Source organism: Nelumbo nucifera, chromosome 2 (genome assembly GCF_055504915.1).
Source record: "Nelumbo nucifera cultivar China Antique chromosome 2, China Antique-T2T, whole genome shotgun sequence".
Lineage (NCBI taxonomy): Eukaryota > Viridiplantae > Streptophyta > Magnoliopsida > Proteales > Nelumbonaceae > Nelumbo > Nelumbo nucifera.
The window spans coordinates 25,497,715-25,524,664 of NC_142650.1; the positions used below are offsets into that span (position 1 = coordinate 25,497,715).

Consider the following 26,950-nt stretch of genomic DNA (forward strand, 5'->3'; position numbering starts at 1 on the left):
TAATTTAATTAAATGCTCATTTAAGTTATCTTTGATTACAGCATTTAATGTTATTAAATGTTATTTAAGTGAAATAACTTGTTAAAAATCACAAACCAAAGGTAACAAGTTTCGGACCCAAGTCAGTTGCTTATAACAATAATTAATTAACTGTTGTGCCAATCTTAATTACTTATTAGAATGACGTGTTTTTTTATACTGAAAGTAATATTTCTTGCCTGGGTGGATGTTTCCCACTAAATGCTATAAATTTGATTATTAATATTTATATAATAATAAGATAAATATAAGTTATATTTATTTATTAAAAATTAAGGTATGTGTTAACTTGTATACATAATAAATATTATCTAAATCTATATATAATAAATATTAACTAATAAATGATTTCAACAAAAAATATTAACTAATAAATATTAGTATATATATACACACATTTTAGTTCTATTATTTTTCAATGGTTATTAATTATACCCCAATACTTTATATAAATCATTAAAGAATGGTTTTTATGTTTAAATAAATTAATTATACTCACATAAAACTCATTTTTATTATTGTTCATATTTTTAAGATTTTTTTTTCTAATGTATCTATGCATATCTTGACGATACACCTCTTAAAATTACCTTTCCGATACACCTTGAGTTTCCGATACTTTGAACCTTGTATAGAATTAAGAATGCAAGTGGTAACAGTACCGATAGCTAGGGGTGTCAATTGGATTGGATTTGGTCCAATCCAATCCAATGAATATTTTTTACAAAAAAGCATGGACAGCCCATTGCAGATATCTGAATTCCACTGCATACCTATAAACATTCAAAATGTCAAGTACACCCACCTTATACACCAATGGCCACCGGTGAATTGGCATCAATTCGAAGCTAGCACCTACCCCCAACTGTACTTTAGGCCTAAGAATTCTAACCCTGGGCTGAACTGTCATTCTCCTTATTTTTTACCATTTTGGACTGGTCCAATTCAATATCTGGACCGTCCAACCATTTAGGGCTTTCTGCTAACAATTTTTTTCCTTCCAGTCCTGTGTCAAAAGTAGAGAGGTGGCAACAGTAGTCCATATGATCAAAGAACAGCTACTTAAGAAAAATTCTTGTGAACTGTTTGATATTCGAGCTTAGATGAAATTTTATTTTAGCCTCCCAACGCATCAGGAGCAACTTCATAAGAATTAAGAATGAATCTATCTCTGGTCGGCAAGGCAAAAGCCAATCAAGATATAAACGCCGAAGGGAAAAACAATTAAAAAAAAGGTCAACCCCATGATGCAGTTGCATTACCAACCTATTTATCACTTAAAAGCCATATTGCACAAGAAACTTCTGGACAAATGCCCATGAGTTCCCAGTACCCATTGAAACAACCACAGGAGCATTGGAGATAAATATGGCAAGGTTTGAGCGCTGTTGGCACCCAACCCTGCCACCTTTCTTTGAAAATTGAAACTGCAGTTCCTCATTGCAAATGATGCTCTCCTGAGTTCAACCATCTCCATGCCACCACCATATAAACCTACAGGGCACTAAAAAAGCATGTATACATCAAACATCAGCACCCGTGTTAAATTGTGACATAGGAGTGAATAACAGCCAGGTATAAGCATGCATGATTAGGGCTCACCTCATTTCTATATGCAGAAATCACTTCTCACTGCTACAACTTTTAGGATCACTGTATGGGGTGAGAGGAGGGAAGGAAGGCACTGCCTGCAATATGAACTTGCGCCCACTTCTCAAGCCGGGCGAAGAGCTTGATCTCAGCTCGTGCAAGCGACTGTGAGGAGGAGAAACTCGCTTCTGATTTGGGGAGCTGGCTTTCACTGTCTTGATGGGGGTAGGAGTATCCTTTAATATATCAGGTGTGTCATCTTCAAGGATGCCATATAGTGCACTATCAGAATCAGATTCTTGGGGAAACTTCGAGCCACCCAACTGTGTAACTGGAGTGATGGGTGAACTCTGCCGAAGTGAACTAATTGCTGATAAGCGGCCATTTCTATGACATAATTGGGCTCTCAAAACCTTTTTGCAGTCTTTAGAATTGGATGAAGCTGAAGATACCATAGCCCTTGAGGGAGGATGTGGCTTTGGAGTGAGATCGCACATGTCTACAAGTCCATCCCATCTAGGAGAGAATTGATCCATCTCCCCAGATGTCAAGCAATCTACATCCTGATCATAAGAAATCATATCTACAATTTCTACACTCATTTTTTGTTGTCTCTCATTATTGTTCGAATCTACTGGAGATAATGGTGACTTTCCATAAGATGATAAAACAGTCGTATCAGATTCTGGTGATGGGAGATATCTTCTAACAGGAAGTCGGGATCTCAAAATGTCCTTTCCATGGCTGAGTATAGAAATAAATGAAAACAATGAGGAAATAAATTATATATTGATAATTTGTGTTCATGCACAGAATTGGATCCCAATTTTTGTTCAATCAAGTTTAAATGCAGACAGTGGAACCATACATACTTGGAGCACTGGAATGATGGTGTGAGGGGTGAGAGGTGCTGTGGATGACACTGCTCTGAATGTAAAATCTCACTTCTTGTTTCCACCATACCCATCTTCTTACCAGATACATCCTCCCGTCTTTCATCAGCCCTTTTGTACACAATTTCTGTAATGTCACCATATCCTTAAGTAAGTTTCTTCGCACAGGCATATGGAAAGAATCCAGCAATGACACAAATTTCAAATGATTCACAAAATTTAATTATAAATTTCAATTTTATCTGAAGAGTACTGAGTACTGATTATATTTTGATATGTTAGTAAATACAAGGATAAATTCAACAAATAGAGTTACCAACCGAGGGCTAGCTTGTTGGTGTGTTAGCTGGTTTGTTCCAGTGTTAATGCGGAATTGAATCCCACAACCAGCACTTTGGGGAAAAAGGGGTCAAGGGGGAAGTTACTAATGGTGCATGGCACCGAGTACCAACAAAAAAAATTGAACAAATAGAGTTCATTAATAAAATAGAGCTACCCATTTAAAATCCATATAAAATTGAACAAATAGAGTTCATTAAAAAGGGAATAAAAAAAACGAATAGAGCTACCCATTTAAAATCCTTACCTTCCTTCATGCCATAAACATTTTTGCACCCCTCACATCGACATCCTTCAGAGCATCCAACACCAGCCTTTATGTCCAAGCAGATAGACATGTCCAATGAGAATAGATTCAAGGAAGGCATAATGGCACATGACTTAAGAGAAAAGTAAAAGAGCCCAAACCTGAAAACATTCACAATACTTTTTCAGACACAGAGACTTTTTACAGTTGCATCCTCTTTTGTGCCTGGCCGAGGATGGTGTCATCCTATTACTATCTTCCTGTAGAAACATGGCCAATGAGTGGCTGCATCAATAAGATAAAAGAACACTGCAATTGGTTTAGAGAATGAATGTTACCCCACTGTTTGCTGGAAACTCAGTAACACGGCATACAATCTTTGGAGCAAAAGCAAGTGGGTTACGGGATTCAATTTGTTGCCGGGTACTAAGAACTGTATCTTCATATTCAGGCTTGTTGAAGCACTCTAGGCATGCACAAGGTTCAGCACAGTATACTCCAGCTGCAAAGCACTCACAATAACTGCCAAAAGGATGAAGATTAAACATCAATTCTAATGAAAAGAATGTTTAAGTTACACTCTTGACAAAATCCTGTATACTTACAGTTTCAAGCATTTTGACCTCTTACAATTGCAACGTTTGCAGCCAACATTTTCGGTAGTGTATGATACCCTCTTCCTGGAAAAGACAAATGCTCTCATTATAGTGAGCCTAGCAAGGAATATGCATGTATGCATGTGATAATAATTTCCACTTGCCTCTTCTTTTTGGGACTAAGTTGGTTTAACTCCTCAAGTTTATTAGCATTTTCCGGTGCAGATCTTTTTGCATCACATGGAGTCGTATGATGCTCAATAAGCTTGGACTTCAAATTGCCCATGGGCTTCACAATGCGTGGAGACTGTGTATGGACAGTACTTGCCAGCACTATTGCCTGGCTTTCTTGCCGATCATCATTATTATATGAAAAGTTCTCAGCTGTACTTGTGGAATGAGAACTGGTATTTGGATCTTCAGGAAAATGGTAGTTAATAACAGACTGTGACTTCATCCCTAATAAACTTGGACGATCTTTCTCAGTGGAATTCACACTCGCAGTCGCACCAGAGCCCATTGCAACAGAATTAACAATGCTATTTAGGTGCAAGCCAATACCAGATGGCTTAGGAGCAATCATGAGAGCATTTTCACTATTTTGAACATGTTTATCAACCTTCTCCATGTGAGCTTCTGTATTTTTAGTTGCACAAATAGACAAGTTAGGAGATATAAGCTGGGATAAATTGACTGGTCTCCCGATGCTAGAAGTTGTACTTGGTTCATGATGAGATGAAACCAAAATCTCTGAGTCTTTAGAATTAGCAGGTAATCCTGGATTCGTAATAACATTCTGTGTGTTCTGACAGCAGCTGGTCCCAAGAATGTTCCTCTGAGCCTCAGCTATCTCAAATTGAAGACATCGCCTAAGGGTGCCACGTTGGTGTTGACTGGCTGCCTACATTAACTGTTAAAATCATTCCACTGCAAAGGGCTCTTAAAAATATTGCTAATAAAAATCGAAGGCCTGCTGGTACTGTTTGTCTTGATGTTTCAGGAAAAAGGAGGGAAAATAAAAAGGTGGTGAAAGAATGGTCTCTTGCCCTTTGCCAATTAACTTGTCATTTTCCAAACAGCATTGCCATCAAGTATGATAGCCATGTAGGAAAAAAGAAGGAACAATGAGATTCTAAGAAGCAGATAAGAGAAGGAATTGTGGTTTCTAAAGTAATATCAAGTTTCTTAAGAGCAAAATATTCACATTCTCTTGGTCTCACCTATAACTAGTGATGCCACTTGGGGTATGATACAGGAGTAATCTGTAATCCCATATTCCCTTTCCTCTAACTAGCTAGTCTAGTGCAAGCAAATTAATATCTCACCCAGTCCGTTGCCAGAAAGTTAAAATAAACAAATAATTGAGTAAATATCATAAAAAAAGCTAAAATCAACTTATAAAAAAAAGGCTAAAATCAATAAGGCTTTTCTCATCAATTCCATACGATTGACTAATAGAGAATAAATACCAGAACCCAAATAATAGGACAAAAGCATCATATAAAGCCCTATAATACCAAAATATTTTCTAATAAAATCTTAATATGACAGTATTCTATCATGCAAGACTACTATTACTTCTTGAAAGAGTCACAAAATCATCTTATTGATATGAAGCAATAGATGTTCTGGTAGAAAAAAAAATATGAAGCAATATATGTAATTAAAAACTCTCAAGACTACTACTATTTCTCTTCTTAATTCTCTCTTATACTATGGTCTATAAGTTGGTTTCTTCAAACTAGACATTTGCTTGTTCAAATGTATACATCTCAAGGTCTAAATAAATAATACATCACCTCTCTTTCTCAGTTCATCTTGATCCAAGGGAAATTCCTGAGCAGAACTTATAGGACTCATAACATATATGGTGCGTATACATCCATGCATCTTACCATGCAAAAATTGATCAAGAACCACCAATAGATCATCAACATCATCATCTAAGCCTTGTCCCAACTATATGGGATCAGCTAAAAGAATCCTGTTTCGCCATTCTGTTTTGTTCAGTGCATTATCCATCATCAAATTACGGGTGCTCAAGTATATTACCACTTCCACTCAAGTCCTTTTTTGTCTGCCCCTATCTCTTCTAGTCCCTTCCACTTTTAAGGGACTACCAATGGATATGCCGCGCTAATATGGGGAAAATGAAATGCAACCATGATGGAATAATTGGAAATCTGCTCTTTACCGCATCATCCGAACAGCAAATGTTTTCTATTAAATCTCCAGAGCAATGATGATCAAATGGCTGTCTCATATTGTTGTGCCATCCTTTGAGGACACACTCTCAACTAGAACTTAGTTTAATGGTTGATCCACGATTTTCATGCACAAAAAAGATGCAGGACTGTGGGCACCTCAAAACAAACAGAGGTTCTCTAGCCCGTGCCAAAGAAGCTAAAGCTTGTCTATCAATGTTTTTGAAAATCAGATTGGTCCAACGCTTGAACCCAAATACCGAGTATCAAAACCTGGTTCAGTTTACAAAACATTGCTTTCTACGGTTAGAAGCCTATGAAATGTTCAGTAAGAACATTGATACAAATAAAAATAATTTTAATCGCAGATAAATGATTTAATCAATAACAATGACGACACTCAACAAAACTCAGCTTTAACCCCAACCATTTAGGGTTGTTGACTTGTTGGCCACACAAATCTTGTCTTTCCATTATGCTCTGTCAAGCAATGTTCCCAAAATTGTAATCACATTGTAAAGTGCCAAGGGGTTTGAATATAATAACATTGTGAATCATATTGTAAATTGTAAGATTTTTTTTCTGGTTTTCTAAATAGACATCATATATTGGTTTTAATGATGGATAAAATCAAAGCAGTGTTGATCATACCTTGTTTATAAGGAGGCAGGGCAATAAAGGTCACAATGCTTATAGTACATGTGGATGATATGGTGATAACTAGCAATGGCTCAAGAGAGCATAGTTGTCAAGGCGACACCTAGCTCTTAGAACCAGAAATTGAAATCAAGGATTTGGGGCATTTGAAATACCTTCTTGGAATTAAGGTAGCAAGGTCAAGTGAAGGCACTAGCATGTACCAAACAAAGTATGTTTTGGATTTGTCAAAGGAGACTGGTATGATGGGGAGTAGACCAACTGGTAATCCCATAAAACAGAATCATGGTTTGCAAGAGTTAAGAGGGAGAGGATTATCTAGAGAAGGAAAGATATTAGAGGTTGGTGCACAAGCTGATTTGCTTATTCACTAGGCACGATACTGCTTGTGCAGTTCATGTTGTAAGTCAGTTCATGCACACCCCCAAAACTCTTCATATAAAGTCTGCTGAGTGGATTCTCAGATACTTGAAGACATCTCCAGGGAAAGGTATATTGTTCAAAAAACATGATAAGCTTGAGGTTGAAGCATTTCCTGATGCTGATTGGGCAGGCTCTATAGGAGATAGGAAGCCTACATCAAACTATTGTACCTTTGTTGGGGAAAACTAATTACATGGGGAAGTGAGAAGAAAAATATAGTTGCTAGATCAAGTGCAAATGCTGAGTATAGGGTTATGGCCCATGGTGTAGCAGAGTTGTTGTAGCTACGGATTCTACTTTCTAAGTTGGGGCTGAAGGCATGTCCAAGGCAGCTAAAACTACTGCTCACATGGAACTGAGCTCTTTTTAATCCATTGGGAATGATGATCCCAAAAAATAGAATAAAAAAAAATGATATAAAAATGTTGTAAATTTGTTTGTTTTGTAGTGGGACTCCAAATAGTTGTCTTGGGTGGCTTTGTAGTCAATTTGGGTCCAAGGGCAATCAGGTGCACCACTGTTGCGTTTTAGTCCCTTGGGAGTTTTTTTGTAAATAAAGTTATCTTTTGGGAGTTTGAAGGTATCTTAAGGAGTTATTGGGGGGGACCTTCTAGGGGTCTTATAAAGAACCTACCAAGTAAATATCTTAGTTGGCTTCTCCAACAAGTCATTAAGTCTTATAAAAGAGTTGGGGCTGTTTTCTATGGGTCTTTTAGCTCATTCTCTCTTTTTTTTTTTTTGATCAATAGGTTCATTCACTTTTATTTGAGCTATAGCTCACCTGTTTTCAAGTATTGGGAGCTCGGATTTCAAGGAGTCAACCCATTGGGCATAATCCCACTACTACTGTAGAAGAACAGTTTTTTTGATAAATACTGTAGAACAGTTCCACGAGGAGTTCTACATCAAGTTCGGTTCTGAAATCTATAAAAGTCCAATTTGCTTTTGTGTTTCCAACTTTATATTGATGTGCTTATTGTTGTTAACTTGAAATATTGCATATAACTTGCTTGTTTAACCACATCACCATGTATATATATATGTCCATTTTGTAATGATAAAATCTCAAGCTGACAAGTGTGATAATGCAATTTGAGTCTAAGAGTGACCATCTTTGGAGAAAAGCAAAAGCCCCTCCCTCCCAGTGTTTTAAAAGCACAAGGGGATTTTTGCACCCAAAGTGCAAGGTGAGGCATGCCTTTGTGAATTCTGAAACAATAAGCAAAGTTATAATTTAAAAAATAAATAAATCAATCAAAATATTAAAAGTAGTATTAATTAAAAATGCAAAATCAAACTAGATATTTTAAAAAGCCCATTAGCGCAAATTAAAATGCATAAACATAACATATAAAACATATTTAAACACTCATTCAAGCATGTGAAACTTTCAATCATTTTATTTCTTTCCCAATCGCATTACTTCAAATAACTAATGCAGTGTTAAACATTTAGTGTTCCTAGTTCTACAAACAGCCTTTGTACTAGGGGGTAACTTAGGCAGGTTGGGTCAGGTTGAAGGCCAACCCAAGCCCAACCTTTAAGGTACAAACCTTAAGCTCAGGCCTAGCCAACCTAAGGTTAAGCATAAATTTATCAACACAAGCCCAATCCAAGCTTAACTGAACACAACATAGGCCAAGCTCAAGCTTGGGTTGGGTTGGCCAGGCTTGAAAGAATTTATGAAATATTTTTTGTACAACCATCTTGTATTGGACTTTATGGCCCAATTTAGGAGTAGAATTGATTGAACATATGTACGCATTTATGATGTGGTTACCTAGAATGACTAAGCATTGACGCAGAAAGGTCACTCTTGGAACATGTTGCAACACCGGCGGCTGTTAACGGTTAACACCAGAGACTGTTAACACTCGGCGACAAACCTCAGGTGGGAGCAAGAAATCCATTGAACAGAAAATGGAGAGTTTCGTTCAGGTGGAAAAATGGGGACGAGTATTTCAACTGGAGAAGAAGATTCTAATGGAGGAAATAACCAACAGAGGGAAGAAACATCTGAAAATAAGGGAAGAAAGTGGTGGACTGGTATAAAGGGTTCATAGATGGTCTACTTTTTGCAGAAAGAATACAGGGATGGGGAAATGAAACGATTTACAATGGGAAGAGATTCACGGTAGTAAACAGAAGGAATAGAAATGGAGGATTTATATTATTGACAGAGTTTTTTTGACAAAGGGAGAAAACAGAAGGAATAGGAATGTGGACTGGGGTAAGAGGAAAGTTGTGAAAGTTAAAAAAGAGGTTGAAGATTGGCAAGAAGTGTTGCACATATTGTTGGAGTTGCTTCAGCCAAAGGAGAAAATTACCCTAATCCTGTTTGATAAGTGAGGCAATACTTGACATGGCCGAACTCCAGAGTGAAAGCATAATCCTAGAAACTACACTTGGCCAGATTGCAGTGGAAAATTGGTTGCCCTCCTGTAATGAAGTGAACATCTCACAAAAAACCTTGTGATCAAGATCCTAGGTTTACCTTTTAATCTCTGGCAGGAAAACATCTTCCACAAGATTGCAGTGGTTTGTGGAGGTGTTTTGGAAGGGCTTTGCGTGCAAAATCTTCATGTGGCAAAACTCAAAGTGGCAGGAGCAAGGTTGGAAAAAATCCCAAGAAGCTTGGACATCTTAGCCAATGACTGCTGGAGAATGGTGTGGCTGGCATCGGAAGTCGAAGCAACTCTCTGGAATAGTTCGGAGGTAGAAGAAGGTGCTGACATGGACTGCTGGAGAACATGTGGCAACAGTTGGGTGGACCGCCCGAAAGGCCAAGTTGACCAAAATTTTGGGGGAGCTGAAAAGTCATGTGATAGCCTTAAGCATAATTTATTGCCATTTAAAGGAGATTTTTTGAAAAAAATTGAATGGGATCCAACGGCCCAGAGGAGAACTTACGTGGAGGTGCTGAGATCTAATAGCGAGCCATCTCGCACCCAATGTACAAAGGAAGACGGAAAGGTTGAGTCGGGTCTTGAGTTTCAAGTTGGGTCACATGACCCTTTAAAAAATCATGTGCATGGTTCCTATGCGCCTATGGGGGACGATTCTTGTGGTCTATCATCGTCCCCATCGGCCTTTGTTCGTTCGTCTCTCCCCCAAACAAAGACGGCAAACAAAGTCCCCCCCCCCATCTCTTTCTCAGGTAGCTGGCGCCTCATCTGCGTAAGGAAAGAAGATTCGGTGGAGGTCGACCGCTGAAGAGAACTCCACGACACCTGAAAAGTCGAACCCTCGTTACAATAGGACCTCGCAAGGAGACTCTGAAGATGATTCAAACTGGGAGGTTTTGAGAGATGTGGAAGAAGATGAAGGAGATTTGCCATCGAGTATAGGCAGCATCAAGCCATCAACTCAACAAAGGCCTGTAACTTCACAGATTTCAAAGCTCTTGGAACTGAACTACTCTTTAATGAAGAAGCTAGTACGGAAATTCTAGAGGTACAGGAATCGGGGATGGTGACTCTACTGCGAAAAGTGGAAGGCCTACAGGTGATTCTTAGAGAGAGGAGAAAGTAGAAACAAATCAAGAACAAAGGCAGGGTAGCAGGTTTGAGGAGATGGGTATCCACTGCAAACCGACCATGGAACCACTTGAGGAACAGCTCCCCCCAGCTACGCAGGTGGCTACTAAACCTGAACTCGAACCATCAGGGTTTGTATTTGGAGTAATCAATGAAAACCAAAATCAGGATCAAGGAGTTTCTTCCCCCTTCCTCTCATTCCAATTCTTTCTTCCTCCCCACTTTACTGTCAAAATTCAACTGATATTGACCCTTGTAGTAATCATCAGCCTTTGGATTTAGTAGCTCCACCTGTTGAAACTTCACCGGTGATGGATAATGACCCATGTGCGGCAGTAAAAGAAGGTGGGGGAGGAGATAAAGACAAGGAAGATGAAAAAATCCCGAAGTTGATTCAAGTGATGGATTCTGAGATGGAAGCTAGGGTAAATGAAACTATTGTAGGCACAAAAGAAAAGGAAAAGGAATTCTATGGGTTAGATGAGAGAGATGTTTGCAGAGAGCCACCCAAACTAAAAGGAAAGGAACAAAAAGAAGCCAAAGGGAAATTTTCCAAAGGGAAGGTCTATCTTAGAAAGGAGGCAGAAGATGACAAAAAAAAGAAAGAGGAGAATGAATGAGGTGAAAAGGCTAGCCTATGGTGTAATCCTATGAGAAGTCTATAAATAGGAAGAGGGAGAAGAAAAGAGGAGAATAGGAATTGGGAATAAGAACAGATCTAGAAAACAAGTGGAATGAAGATTCTTTGTTGGAATGTAAGAGGGCTAGGGAGTGCAAAGAATAGAATTATCAGGAATGTGATAAGAACAGAGAGACCGGTAATTGTCGTGCTACAGATTTGGATGGAAGATGGATAAGAAGTATCTGGAGTAGCAGGGGTCTAAGTTGGTCTTTTGCCCCATCATGGGGTGCCTCGGGTGGGATCCTTACAATTTGGAAGAATGAGGAAGTTGATTGTCAGGAGGAATTGATAGAACAACACTCAGTATCAATAAAAGCCAAGAGGGTGAGTGATGGAAGGGATTGGGTGTTGACTAATGTGTATGGCCCGAACTCATATAGAGAAAGGGATACATTCTGGAAAGAGTTAGCAGCAGTCAAGGGCCTTTGGGAAGGTTCGTGGTGTTTGGGAGGGGATTTCAATGTAATAAGGTATACAAATAAGACAAACAACCCCAATCAGTCCATAACAACAAGTATGAGACACTTCAACTCCTTGTTTGAGTCCCTAGAACTAAGAGAACTTACTTTGTTACAAGCCTCTTTCACCTAGTCAAATTTTCAAGCAAATGAAGTGTGCTCAAAACTGGATAGGTTCCTTTTCTCCATTGATTTGGAAGAGTTGTGGGGAAACTTAACACTGAAAGCCCTACCTAGAGTAACCTCTGACCACACTACCCCCTAAGTCTCTACCAAAAAAACCTTATTGGAGGCCCCACACCTTTTAGATTTGAGAATATGTGGCTAGAAGTTCCAAACTTTTTGCAAATGGTAAAAGATTGATGGTCAGAAGGTGGAATAAGGACTAGAGAGAAAGTGGTGAGATTCTCCAAGAAGTTGAAAAGATTGAAGCAAAAGGTCAAGGAGTGGAATAAAGAGGAATTTGGAAAACTTGAGGTCATAAAGGAAGAATTAGCCAGAAAAATAGAGGAAGCGGACCAAAAGGAGGCCCGGAAAGAGTCGGGCTAGAGGATAGAACTGAAAGATGGAACTTAGAAGTGTAACTAATGGAGATCCTGAGGAAGGAAAACTTTTCTTGGAGACAAAAATCTAGGTGTAAATGACTTCTGGAGGGGGATGGAAATACTAGATTTTTCCACTCCCTAGCAAACGGGAGAAGACGGAAAAACCAAATCTCCATATAAAGGTGGAGGGAAGAGTAGTAAACTCAAAGGAGGAAATTGAAAGGCGCTTTGTGGATTATTTCAAATCAATCCTTGCCTCCTCTGATGAAAGCAATTCAGAATTGGGAGAATTACAGTGGGACAGAGTGCCAGATGGATCTAAAGCTTCGGGGCCGAATGGATTTTCAATGGCGTTCTATTAGGATTGTTGGGAAATCTTGAAAGATGAATTAATGGATGTATTTGTGGAGTTCTATCAAAAAGGGAAGTTGTTACCGCCTGGAGCAAATGCAACTTTTATTGCTTTAGTGCCAAAAAAGAAAGAAGTCAAAACCCCTAAGGATTACAGAACGATAAGTCTTGTGGGTAGCCTGTATAAGATCAATGCTAAAGTCCTACCTGGCAGGTTGAAAACTGTCTTGCCCTTTGTTATCTGTCGAAACCAAGGAACTTTTGCAGAAGGGAGACAAATTGTGGATCAAATCTTATGAATGTGTGGCAGCTAAGAAAAAACAATGTGGCAAAGGTTTGATTTGTAAATTGGACCTAGAAAAAGCTTATGATATGGTGGATTAGTCCTTCCTGTTGAATCTCATGGAAAAGATGGGTTTAGGTGAAAGATGGAGTCTGTGGATTAAAGGATGTATTAGCTCGGCACATTTTTCTATTATGATGAATGGGGTAGCAAAGGATTTCTTCCAGGCTAAAAGAGGACTCAGACAAGGTGATCCCTTATCCCCATTCTTATTCACTTTTGTGGCTGAGGTCTTGAGTAGACAAATCATCAAGGCTGACCAAGATAACTAGTTTAAATTTTGGAGGATTGGTAGATCAGAAGTGGTGGTTTCTCACTTGCAATTTGCTGATGATATAATCATTTTCTGTGAAAGTTGTGATGAATCCAGTTTAAGGAATTTGAAAAGTTTGGTGGACAAGTTTCAACAGGCCCCCAAACTGAAAGTGAATTGGGGAAAAAGTTGTGTAGCTGGAATAAACATTGGGGAGGGGGACATCCAAGCCATGGCAAATTTGCTAGGCTGTGTAATGAAAAGTTGGCCTCTAAAATACTTAGGTATGCCCTTGGGGGGGAATCCGAAAGCTGAAAGCTTTTGGAAGCCACTGTTAAAGAGGTTGACAAAGAAATTGGCAATGTGGAAGAGAAATTATATTTCCTTGGGGGGAAGAATGACCTTGATAAAATCTACCCTAGCAAACCTACCCACTTATTTCCTCTCCACCTTTAAGATCTCGGTGAAAATAGCTAGGAAGTTGGAGAAGATTATGAGGGATCTTTTGTGGGAACCTGGCGATGAAAAGAAGGATCATTTAGTGAAGATGGAGCAAGTTTGTTACACACTAAGGAGCAGAGTGGCCTAGGTATAGGGAACATATTAAAGAAAAATAAGGCTTTTTTAGGGAAATGGCTATGGAGATTCCCTTGTGAAGAAGATAGGTTATGGTACAAGGTCATTAAAAGCATTCATGGTGAAGCAAATAACGGTTGGGATGCAAAACTAGCTTCCAATGCAGCTCCAAATTCCCCTTTGAAGGCAATCTTTGAGGTACTACCAAACTTTCTTCAATTTATCCGGTTTGATGTCGGATGTGGCAATAAAGTTTTATTCTGGGAAGACCTTTGGGTTGGGGATTTGCCTCTTATGGTTAAATTCCCAGACCTCTACTCCTTATCAAACCTTAAAAACAAACCTGTTGCTAGGATTGGTATGCTTTCAGATTTGGGTATCTCTTGGGACTTTGGCTTCAGAAGAGAGTTGAGGGAAAATGAATGTGAGTCCTTAGTGCTTTTGATCTCAACACTTGAGAAGGTCTACTTAGACCAATCTATAACTGTTAGTAGAGCATGGTCCCCAACTCCTGATGGTTTATTTTCTTGTGCATCTTTCTTTGGTTTGCTCACTCACTTTGATCCTTTGGGGGTGAACTTCCCAGTGAGAGAAATCCGGTGTAAACCGATCCCTCCAAAAGTACAAGCTCTCTGTTGGGAAGAGTTCCTAGGGAAGGTAAACACTTGTGATGTGCTATAGAAAAGGAGGCCAAACAAATGCCTTTCTCCTCATGTGTGTGTCCTTTGTATCGATTGTGGTGAAACCCTACCCCACTTACTTTTGTCCTGCTCTTTTGTTTCTGGTATTTGGAATGTTGTTTGTTCTCTCTTTGGATGCAGATGGGCTCTCCCACAAGATGTGGTAAGTCTATTCAGCCCCTCCTTCCTGAGACAACAAAAGAAAAGAGGAAAGTGCTTATGGAAGGCAGCAAGAGCTGCTACAATAGGGACTATATGGGAGGAAAGAAACCTAAGACTTTTCTCTGAAAAAAGTAAATCAAAGGAGGAAGCCATTGAAGCCATAAAAAATCAGAACTGCACATTGGGTGATGACCATGGAGCTATTCAAAAATTTCTCCATGAATGAGATTCTAAGAAGTTGGACTGAAGTAGAACAAACAGATGCACCCAAAGTAGTTGTGAGAGTGGAATGGAAGCCACCTGCACTGAACAAACTAAAACTAAACTTTGATGGGAGTTCCTTTGGTAACCTAGGAAGGGCAGGCATAAGGGGTGTGATTAGAAATCATCTAGGTGTGGTGGTGGCACTCTTCTCAAGACCAATAGGTATTGGTGACTCAATACAGGCTGAATCTCTAGCCCTACTTCAAGGTCTAAAGATGGCTGAGCAGATAAGAACAATAGATTTAGAAATAGAAGAAAACTCACTACTGGTCATTTCTTGGGCTAAAAACATCACATCAGTACCTTGGAAGCTAAAATTTATCTTCAGAGAAATTGGCATATTTGCAAGGAGGCTCAACTCTCAGTTTGGTTGGGTCAAACAGAATGCAAATGGGATGGCGGATACCCTAGCAAAACAGGGGGCAAATAGATCTACCTTGTACTGGGCAGAACTGTAGCTGATTGTATGTGGTTGCAGATTAGGTTAATGCATTTCTGCAACCTATAACTATTGTAACTGATTGTAACTTTTTCTCTTTTATTAATTAAAAACAATTTTTTTGCTGATAAAAAAACATATGTACAAATTTCATTTATAAATATACATATACATATTTTATACACATATACATGCATATATAAAAGGATATTTTTATATAAATAAAATGCATGCATATATGTATGTAGTATGTATTTGTTCAGGCCAGGCTTGGGCTACCTAAGGCTTCAACCCAAGCCCAACCCAAGTTTAGGTTAGGCCCAAGTTTTCTACCCCAGGCCAAGCTCGCAGCTTAAAAACTCAGACCCAAGCAGTGTAAAAACTTAGGTTGGGTCAGTTTTAACTCGGATTGGGCCTACCCAAGTTGTAGCCCTACTTTCTATCCCTTAAGGCAATCCCAAACAAGTCCAAGCTAGGGTCTTTATTTATTTTTGATGAATGGCTGTAAATTTTATTAAATAGAAACAGAAAAGGTACAAACACCCTAAGAGGAGGCACGAGGTGTTGCCTCCCCTGAAGGATGGATCAATCCCAACTCTTTTTCCATATTACAGTTACAAAGTAGCCCAAAACAAAAAATCCCTTGAAGCCCCTCATTTAGCTAGAGCCTGCCATAGTATTGGCTGATTTGCTAACCCACTAAAAACTAATCACCATGGTTCTTGTGAGCCATTTGATTTTTTTGATGATGTCCCTATAGCCCCAAGCAACAATATTCGGGTCCAACAACCATCCCACTATCACTTTAGAGTCTCCCTCAACTATCAAGTTAGTCACTCCAAGTTAGTACCTCAGCTAGTAGTTCAGCCCTTGTTGAATCTCCAAAGTCCACTGGTCCTGAGAATAAGGAGAAAATATTACATCCCTCCTAGACCTGAAGGTCCTGGATAGTGATTTAAAAGGTGCGCCAAGGCACATTTTGGGGTACGCACCTTGCCCAGGTCCTAGGCGCACCCCTTTCAAAAGGCACACGCCTGGTGCGCCTAGGTGTGCGCCTCAGCCCAGGCGTGTGCCTTTTTAAAATTTTGTGCTTTTTGCTTTTTTTAACTCTAACAGCTGGGTCAGGGGCTCCATTCCATTTCGCTCGCTTTGCTTGCTCACCGAAGCTCCGAGAACCCCCTATTTGCTAATGTTGTTCATTCATTCATTGCAATAAAATATCTTCATAAAAGGCAATGAAAGTTAAAATCATTATTTTTTATGTGAGAAATAAGAATTTCAGACCCTAACATAGACTTGTTCAAGCTTGCCTCGAGGGGTATGGTACAAAGGCAACTCATAGAATCAAGAATGCAATATGTTTTACATCACATTAGCTACTTGAAGCAATGCAATTAAGGGAAAAAAAAAAAGAGATTGTGGGTTTTGCATGCTTGAAAATGCTTTATACGTTTGCTTTTATTTTTAAATTTTCATTTGAATACGCTTTACACGTTATGTTTATGTATTTTAATTTTAGATAATAGTTTTTTAAAACACTTATTTTAAAATTTAAGTTTATATTTTTTATTAACATTATATTTAATATTTTTTGCATTTTTTTAATTGACTTTTTTATTTTTTTAGCTTTTTTTTTTGTAATTTTGCGCCTTGCTTAAAAAGGTGTGCGCCTCGCCTTGCACCTCAGGCGCAAATTGGTCCTTGCGCTTTTTTTGCGCCTTGTGCTTTTAAAACACTAGTCCTGGATTGCTTTGACTACTCCCATCAAAGTTCAACTTTACAACCCCTTCCGAATGTGGAATCTACCTTACTTGAGGTTTATTTTCCTTGGATAAAGTAAAGGCCACTGCTGGCCAACTCCTTCGAAGATCATCACTAGAGTAATCCACAAAGAGATCAATAGTTTTTAACCAAAGGATTGCCCTTGTCAGTATACACTCCTTTATTTCAGCAATACTTATCACCTCCTAGAAAATTCTAACATTTCTTTCCTCCCAAATGGTCCATAAGAGAGCTTCCCTAATACATTTCCACATTAACTTTCCTCTCTTGGTTGGCCATCCAAAAGTAGGCAAGTCAAAGAGAAGATTTACTTCAGATGGCAAGTTCCACCTGCACCCAAATAGCATAAAAACCCAATTCCATATCTCTTCAATAAAGGAGCAAGAGATCAATAGGTGAAAACAGTCATCATTCTGCACTTCACATAAGATGCACCAGTTGGGGAACAAGCAAAAATAAGGTCTCTTCTTTTGCATGTTATCCACAGTAATTAATTATACCATAATAAACTTCCCAACAAAACCCAACAATTTTAGGTGGAATAGGCCTTGACCAGACTTCTTTAACTAGAACACCAAAGGGGAAGGAGTAGAACAAAGGGACTTAAAGAAGGAAGAACAAGAGAATGAACCACTCAAAGACAAAGACCAAATTCTCTTATCTGGTTTAAGAGGGTCTAGACAAACAAAATCGAGTAGAAGTAGGAGATCAAAGACAGAGACAATTCCTCATCCCTCAAACCTCTGTGAAACCCAAAATCCCAATTAAGAGACAACAGGAGAATGGGGGAAGAAAGAAACCTAGAACAAGCTCCTTTTTATAGAGGGAAATAGAAAAGAGGGAGTGGTAGAGATCTTTTAGGGGTTGGTTACCCACCCAGACGTCTTCCCAAAAAAGCACGAAATTACCATGGTAAACATCATACCTTACAAACTTGAGGAATTTTGGGAGGATGCCGAAAATTGCCTTCGAGGGTGCTGTGAGTGAGGCCCGTCGAGATATCCCAACATCCCACCCAAATTCAAAATAGCCATGGATACTAGCCACCACCTTGTGCCACAGTTCTCTCTTTCCAAAGGCCACCTCCATAGCCACTTGCCCAAAAGAGCTTCATTCCTATTAACTAGGTTCCCTAACACTAAGCCCCCTTGTTCCTTACTTCGACTCACCACCTCCTATCTAATCAAATGATCCTTTTTTACTTCACCTGGTTCCCACAAGAAGTCCCTCATCATCTTTTCTATCTTCTTGGCTTCCCTAGCAGGTATCCTAAAAACAGACAAAGTAAATGGGTAGGTTGGAAAGTGTGGCCCTAATCAAGGTTATTCTACCCCCTAGAGAGATATAGTTATTTTTCCATGCCGCTAGCCTTTTTTCAAACTTTTCCACCACTGGATTCCAAAACCTAGTTTCCTTTGGATTTGCACCTAGGGGAAGTCCTAAATAGGTCGAGGGTCAAGCAAAAACATGACACTCTAAACAAGTAGCAATAGACTCTAACTCCCTTCCCTCCACATTTAGCCCCACCATACAACTCTTCTCGAAATTAAGTTTCAAGTTTGAGGCATTCTCAAAGAGAACTATAAGATTCCTCATATTTCTTACCCTCCACAAATCACATCCCTCACAAAAAATTATGATATCATCTACAAACTGAAGGTGGGTTATCGGGACTTGATTTCTTCCTAATCTCCAACCTCTTATTAATCTAGCCATGTCTGCTTTTGACAAAAGTCTACTAAACACATCAGCAACCAATGTGAAAAGGAAATGGGACAATAGGTCACCTTGTCTCAAACCCCCAGAAGCTATGAAGAAGTCCTTTACAACCCCATTTACTAGAATTGAGTAGTGGCAAGATTTAAGACAACTGCCTTTCCACTTACACGATCTTTCCCCAAATCCACACTTCCTAAGAACCTCTAGCAAAAAAATTCTAGTCCACTAAATCATAGGTCTTTTCGAGATCTAATTTGCAAACAAATCCTTGCTTACCTAATCTTATCATCTCTTCCACACTTTCATTTGCTATTAGAATCTGATCAACTATTTGTCTACCATGAACGAAGGCACCCTGAGCTTGACTAATGGGTGGGGGAGTGCCTTTTTAATCCTCAAAGATAAGACCTTAGCCAAAATTTTATAGATGTTTGTTACCAAGCTGATTGATCTAAAATCTTTAGGGTGTTTGGCTTCTTTCTTCTTTGAGACCAAAATTTTATAGATGCTAGGGTCTTTAATTCTTAACCCATAGATAAAAGATTGTTTATGTGATCTCTTATGTATGGGTTAATGATTTAATACTCTAACATGGACTTGTTTGGGAGGGCCCTTGGTGTCTGGGGGGGATTTCAATGTAATTAGGTTTTGTAATGAATCTAACAATCCCCAAAGAAACAATTACAACCAACATGAGAAAGTTTAATGAATTCATTAATACTTGTGGTCTAAAGGAGCTACCCCACTTTCAAGCCAATTTTACTTGGTCTAATTTCCAAGAAAACCCCCTTCATTCGAAATTAGATAGGTTCCTCTTCAATGAAGAGTGGGAGAACCATTGGAGGAACCTGATGGCTAAAGCCTTACCCAGAGTCACTGCCCTATCCAATTAAGCCCTGAAACAATAGCCTCTGGTCCACGGCCATTTAGATTTGAGAACATGTGGTTGACTCACCTAGACTTTGTCCACCTGATTGGGGATTGGTGGAGAGAAGATGTAAGAGGGGTGAAGTGGAAGGGAGTGAGATTCCACAAAAAGATGAAAAAGTTGAGATCCAAAATCAAGGAGTGGAACAGGGAACATTTTGGAAGGATAGAGGAGCAAAAAATTAATTTGGTGTCTAGGATTAAGGAATTAGATTCCAAAGAAGCCCAAAGGATGATGAGTGAACAAGAAAGGACTTTGAGAAGAAATTTAAAGAAGGATTTGGAAGAGGTTCTTCTGAGAGAGGAAATTTCCTAGAGGCAAAAGTCAAGACATAAATGGATTAAAGAAGGGGATGGAAATACAAAAATTTTCCATGCGTTGGCTAATGGGAGGAAAAGAAAAAATTTCATGGCTAGGTTAGAGGTGAATGGGAAGGAAGTCACAAAACAAGATGAGATAGCAAGAATGTTTGTGGATCATTTCAGATCAATCTATAGGAAAACATTGAATAATAGGCCAACATTGGAAGATTTGGAGTGGACTAGGTTATCTGAAGAACAAGTAAACTGGTTAGAGAGGGATTTCAGTGAAGAGATCAGACAAGCGATATTTTCAATGGATAGATCCAAAGCATCCGATCCAAATGGATTCACAATGGCTTTTTAACAAGACTATTGGGATGTGGTTAAAGAAGATCTTATTGGGGTGTTTCAGGAGTTGAAGATAAGAAAAAGGTAAGCCCTGGAGTTGATGCCACTTTCTTAGCCCTAATCCCAAAGAAGATGGTTGCAAAGGACCCTAAGGAGTACAAGCTGATTAGTCTAGTAACAAGCATCTATAAAATCCCGGCCAAAGTGTTGTCTTTAAGAATTCAAGTAGTACTACCCTCCATCATTAGTCAATCACAAGGTGCTTTCGTGCAAGGAAGGCAAATAACAGATCAGATCCTAATAGCGAATGGGTGTGTAGAGGACATGAGAAAGTCGAGGAATCAAGGTTTTGTATGTAAGTTAGACTTAGAGAAGGCTTCTGATCTTATGGATTGGAGTTTTTTACTAGAGGTCCTTGGATGTTGTGGTTTTGGAGATAGATGGTGCAACTTGGTAAAGGGTTGTATTATGTTATGGGCCCGGGAATAGGATCTCGTCACGGGTCGGTCCAAGGGGAAAACCCTCTGTTTTCCCTTGTTCCTCCCTGCTCTTGATGGACCTATCTAGGTGCCCTAATGGTGATTTGTTCAAGAGATCACCTAACTCTCCTTTACTCTCTTTCTTGACTGAATATTCGATATCCTCATTCAATAATGGTGTCTCCTTAAATAGGAGATTACAAGAGTCTTAATCTTAGGGAGTCTCCTTGCTGAATAGGGAGACTTCCAATTCTATCTTGCTAAGGATAAGATAAGCTAATCCTAATCTGATAACAAGATAAACTAATCATAATCTGATAACAAGATAAACTAATCCTAATATGATAATAAGATAAACTAATCCTAATCTGATAATAAGATAAACTAATCCTAATCTGATAACAAGATAAACTAATCCTAATATGATAATAAGATAAACTAATCCTAATCTGATAATAAGATAAACTAATCCTAATCTGATAACTTACTAACAAGATAAGATAAGAGCAATAGAATAAGATAAGAACAAGCAAGATGATCTAATCTAATCTGGCGGTGGGTCAGGTTCCTATTGCTGCCGGCGGCGATGGTACGTCTTTCCGAGGAATGCGTCCATAACATTCCTCCTAAGATTAGGACTCTTGTAATCTCCTATTTAAGGAGACACCATTATTGAATGAGGATATCGAATATTCAGTCAAGAAAGAGAGTAAAGGAGAGTTAGGTGATCTCTTGAACAAATCACCATTAGGGCGCCTAGATAGGTCCATCAAGAGCAGGGAGGAACAAGGGAAAACAGAGGGTTTTCCCCGTGGACCGACCCGTGACGAGATCCTATTCCCGGGCCCATAACATATTAGCTCCTGTCATTACTCAGTCTTGGTGAATGGGATGGTCAAAGATTTTTTTTTTCCAGCTTGTAGAGGCCTTAGACAAGGTGACCCACTCTCCCCATTTCTTTTCACCTTAGTTGCATATGTCTTTAGTAGATTAATCACTAAGGCAGATAGGGAAGAGGAAGTGAGTGGCTGGAGGATAGGAAGGAACAATATCCAGGTAACCCACCTACAGTTTGCTGATGATAGCATAATCATACGTTCTCCTTTGATGATTTTTGGAGAAACTGGATAGCGGTGGCTAACAGCCATACAAGGAAGGACAGGGAATCATGGATGCCTCCGCTTGAAGGATGGGCAAGGCTGAACTTTGATGGAAGCAGCCAAGAAAACCCAGGCCCATCGGGGATAGGAGGGGTGCTGACAGATAAGGAGAGCAAAATATTAGCACTATTTTCAGGCCCCATGGGAATAGGAAACTCTAATAGAGCTGAGATGTTAGCGACGATAGAAGGTATTCAGATTGCAAAACAATTAGAAGTTCAGCACTTGGTCATTGAAGGGGACTCTAAGATTGTTGTGGGATGGCTGATGGACCCAGCTTCAGCTATGTGGCAACATAGAGACCTGTTAAGGAAAGTCAACTGGCTCACAAGACATGACTATTTTTTTTATCAGTAACAAGAAACTTTATTAATGATATGAAACTATGTAAAACTTTAGGTACAAAGGGGGGAGGTAAAATGTCTTAACTCCCCACCAACAAAATACATTGGAAGAAAGTCAAAAGTTAAACCAAAATATAGATTCCCTATTCACCCCTTGCTTGGCTAACCCATCAACAACTGAGTTAGCAGTCCTCTTCACCCAGCTGTAATGCAACACAATATCCCTACTTAGCCATTTGAATTTTTTCTTCTCGTTGTTATAACACCACAAGAAACATGACTGTTACCTCTCTTTGGGTGGGAAGATCAACAAATACCTTAGCGGATGCGTTAGCTAAGCAAGGGGCTTTAAGGGAAAGTTTATTTTGGGCTGCTCTGTAATTCTATTTCTGGTTATTTCTGTTTTTAAATTGATGTAATACTTGCTACAAGAGGTAACAACTCGTGCCTCCTCTTGGGTCTCCTGTATTGCCTCATATTTCTGGTTTAATAAATTATATTCATTCATCAAAAAAACAAACATGGACTTGTTTGGGCTTGCCTCAAGGGGCTTAGTTAAGGATACAGGGGCATATTCCCTAGCCCAGCCATCATGCTTACAAAAGCACAAAATTGAACTGAGGTGCACAACTTTTCAAAGAGGTTGCGCATGGGCTAGGCAATGGCTGTTAAATCATTGTTCCCTCTCTCCTAGCTATGATTAAGGGGTAAGCATTTGGTTTTTTTGGTTTAAAACTGAACCAAAAAAAACGAAATTTTAAAAACCGATTTAACTATATGAAAGACCGAATCAAAACTGAAATATGTAAAAACCAAATAAACCGAACCAATTTTTTTTCGGTTATTTTGGATATTTCGGTTAAAATCGAAATTATTTAACTTGAAAATGCAACACAGCGTAGGAAGATGCAGGTGGCCAATGACACTCGGCAACGAGTCAACGAGTCAATGTCGTTCATGTTCAGAGCCTAGAGCGCAGAAAGAAGATGATCGGAGCCTAGAGGAACTAAACTAAGGAAGATGCAGCAGCAATGACAGTCGGCAGTCGCGGCACTCGGCAATGAGTCAACGGCGTTCATGACTTCGTGTTCGGTGTTCTTGCTGGTGCTAGGTGAGTCGGTGACGTCCGGTAGCCGCGACAGTCGAAGAGACTAACTAAATTGACATCCGGCAGCCACGGCAATCAAAGAGACAAACTAGGGAAGATGCAGCCCAGCGGCGGCAATCAGAAGTCGCGACACTCGGCAACGATTCAACGTCGTTCGTGACTTCGTGTTCGGTGTCCCTGTTGGTGTTGGGTGAGCCGGTGACATCCGGCAGCCGCGGTAGTCGAAGAGACGAAACTCTCAACTCTAGTCTAGAACTGGAAGAGTGGAAGAGGAAGACGAGAGTCCCAAGACAGCAAGACGCTTAGAGTCTTTAGTCTCTGACTCTTAGACGCCCGCACATCAACTTTTCACTTTTTTTCACTTTCTTGTGTAAGACGTTTTGCAGCTTAACTTTGTCATGATTCTTAATTTATTAAATATCAATATAAAATTAAATTATAAATTATAATATTAAACCGGTTTTTTCAATTAACCGATTTATGAAGTTTGATAACCGAAACCGAAAACCAAAATTCAAAAAAACCGAAAAAGAAAACCAAACCCAACCGAAAAACCAAAATTTCGGTTCAGTTTTTCGATTTTAATCAAATTATGCTCACCCCTAGCTATGATCACAAGCACCTTGTGCTTCTCCTTGCTACACCTCCCTCCCTCCCTCATATCTTATAAGGCTATTTCAAATTTCCTTATGCTACTAGAGGTTGCACCCATTATTAATTTCTCCCCTACATAAACATGTTCCAAATTTAACTTTTTCACTATCTTAAACCCACCAATCTCCTCCCTAAAACAAACCATCCAAAATTAATTTTCAACCATTCACTAGCCTATTTCTCTTCGATTACATATCTACGTTCTAGGACTTCATCCTCTTTGTCATGCATTAGTTTTACATGCATTTTCCAATTTTTTTTTTTTGAAATGTCAATAGAAAATTTTCATTAAACTGAAAAAGAGGTACAGTACGAGAACTTTGTTTGTCAAGTTGACAAACCAAGCAAAGGTACATCACTCAAACTGAAAATAAACCTTCATGCATTTTCCAATGTTACTAGAGATATTGAACATTGCCCAAAGATAAATTAACAAAAGAGCTAGGCAATGACTTCTGTAACCTTTACCAATATACTCGGATGAATAGTTGCATAAGCTTAGACCAAACCATATACTAACAATGATGATGGGTTTCCATCTTAAAAAATAAAGAAGCAAATAATAGATCATTTAGAGACATTATTTGTACCTCAAAATCATGGGATATCCTATTCTCAGATCCATTTGATATTGCTCCTGAGTTCTCATCATGACCTTCACATGCCTGCACAATCTGCAATGATTCATGTAGCAACTGAGGAGTACAGTTCCATTCATCTTGCTGCCCCACCTCTGCATTCTGCAACTTAACATCTTGTGGTCTATTGTGACAAAGACTTGCAGACAAAGCAGACCTTTCCCTATCAATGCCCACAACTTCTTGCTCTTTTTTCTTTGATTCTAGCAAGGAATAATCTGTCACAAGCTCTGCTGATGAGTTTTCACCATTCTGTGTAGCAGAAACAGGTTCTGTAGGCAAATCAGACTGAAGAAAACCATTTACTTTCTCAGGTATCACACATAGAGATTCATGAAACAGCTTTTCACCATCCTTTTGCTTTCCTTCAGCTGCAACCAGTTTAAGAGGTAATAATGACTTCCTTAGCAAGTTTTCTCCAGCTTGCTCTAATGAGGTGTGTGATGCCAAAACTTTAGAATCTGTATCTTTCCCTGCATCAATCTCAATGTTAGACTTTAAGATAGTTTCTTTTGAGCTGGTACAATGGCTCTGTATTTCTCGAGGCACATCATTAGATTGCTTCAAACATGAATCTACTGAATCAGCAGAATTTGCAGAATCCACATCCACAGGATCGGCCAAATATTCATCAATGCACTCTGAAGGACTGCATGGATGGACTTCCAGGGAGTAGGTACTATCACATTTATTCTGAGTACAGTCAATTGTATCAACCATTGATTGGGTAACAGGTGGTTCAGAAGTATGTGAACCTGCTGCAAGCATCTTCGTTCTATCATCATGCTGAGAAAACTCTATCTTTGATGGGTGAGGATATTGGGGCCTGAAATATAACAATTTTTTTCACATGAGATATGACCAAACCAACTTCAAAACATATGCTTCCAATGATGAGATGCCTCCAAAAAAAAAAAAAAAAAAAAAACATTGAATACCTCTTAAGAAAACTAACATCTCGCTGAGTATTGATACGAGGTGAGGTAAACACAGGTGCTGGAGCAGGAAAATTAAGCTCTGAAAATCCTTGTGCAACATGAACAGTCTTGACTGGCTTTATAGGCGACAGATTGCTAAGGTAATTGAAGAAGGGGGAGTCCTATAAGGAAAAGGTCATTGCATCAAAAATAATTCAGAATGTTCTTGACTAAAACAGCTTATTCAAGTATGTGCAGTCAACTTCAAGAGTGTAAAAAAGATGCCTAGCTAATTCAATGTTCAAGATTTTTCAAAGAAGGAGCCTAGCATTCATCTCAAAACTTTAGAAAGAGATACTATTTGGAATGTCTAGCCATTCAGAGGAACTGGACTATGCTTGTGCCACTTCCTGAACAACTCTAAGTCTGTAAACCCTCATTTAATCACCTGAAGTATATGAGCATATGTGCAAATAGAAACAAGACTAAAACCTCTACATGATTAAATGGAAAGGAAACACGTAGAAATTGGAAAACATCTTCATGCAAAATCAAAAGCAGCAATCTATCACTTGCAACCAAAATCATTTAGTATGAACTCGATCTCACCACTACCCAGTACCCACCTATGAACTTCACCTTTAAAATCAGTAAAACCGTCATCCATATCCACTTCACTCACCAACCCCAGCCCCAAAAAAGGGAGCAGTAGATCCAACAATCACGAGTCACAAGGATCAGAACCCTAGACACCATATCCCAACAAAAAGGTCCATAACAAAAGCGTAAACTGAGTGCACTAGAGAAGTTCAGAACATGGTCAAGCAACCAACACTACGCCCATTCCCCATTAAACAACAACCAGGTCAAATAAAATAAGAAGAAGAAAAATGAAAATAGTCACCATCAAATGCAGGACCCGATCTACTTCATATGCACCCAGACTACATAATTACTACAGACTAATCCAAAACATCAATGGGCAAAAAGAAGGAAGAAAAAAAAAAAAAAAAACTAAAATGTAGAACTAAAAGAACTTAAGTGCGGAGGGGGAAAATAAAGGAATACTTGAACGGCGGGAGAGGATGAAGTAGTGACGATCCGATTGCTTTCAGGCGAATCCATAATTCGAAACCCTAGCCTTACCCTTGGGACTCTCTATCTGCATCTTTCTCTCTCTTCTCGCCTGAAACCGACTGAAGTCGCTGAGAAAAGGGGCGTCTTTTTTCCTTTTGTTCTCAAGATAGATAAGAAGAATGGAGAGAGAGAGAGAGAGAGAAGCGCCAACTCTTAA

General features: G+C 39.1%; 1 protein-coding gene and 1 long non-coding RNA gene across 3 annotated transcripts; one reads left to right on the top strand and one right to left on the bottom strand.

Annotated features, from left to right (window-relative positions):
* Positions 1-1,263: 1,263 nt before the first annotated feature.
* Positions 1,264-26,932, bottom strand: LOC104595334 (uncharacterized). 2 transcript variants are annotated; one of them, XM_010256032.3, is made up of 11 exons: positions 26,725-26,932; positions 25,678-25,838; positions 24,692-25,565; positions 3,869-4,605; positions 3,714-3,788; positions 3,447-3,630; positions 3,270-3,368; positions 3,109-3,175; positions 2,502-2,649; positions 1,642-2,373; positions 1,264-1,543 (listed from the first exon to the last, which is right to left on the bottom strand). In XM_010256032.3, exons 1-10 carry the CDS (start codon positions 26,779-26,781, stop codon positions 1,662-1,664), a joined length of 3,114 nt encoding a protein of 1,037 aa, XP_010254334.1. In that variant the 5' UTR covers positions 26,782-26,932; the 3' UTR covers positions 1,264-1,543; positions 1,642-1,661. The 2 variants fall into 2 exon arrangements, with proteins under 2 accessions (XP_010254334.1, XP_088755066.1); XM_088898940.1 differs by lacking the exon at positions 25,678-25,838 and having other exon boundaries at positions 26,725-26,867.
* Positions 9,483-23,893, top strand: LOC148802014 (uncharacterized). Its single transcript, XR_016082872.1, has 2 exons — positions 9,483-13,930; positions 23,237-23,893. It is a non-coding gene; the product is annotated as an uncharacterized LOC148802014 (long non-coding RNA).
* Positions 26,933-26,950: the final 18 nt, after the last annotated feature.

Coding starts and splice junctions, on each gene's coding strand:
- LOC104595334 (XM_010256032.3), bottom strand. CDS start 26,781: ATGGATTCGCCTGAAAGCAATCGGATCGTCACTACTTCATCCTCTCCC. Junction 4,606..24,691: donor GGATATCCCATGATTTTGAG/GTACAAATAATG, acceptor CAGTTAATGTAG/GCAGCCAGTCAACACCAACG. Junction 3,176..3,269: donor AGTATTGTGAATGTTTTCAG/GTTTGGGCTCTT, acceptor TTGGACATAAAG/GCTGGTGTTGGATGCTCTGA.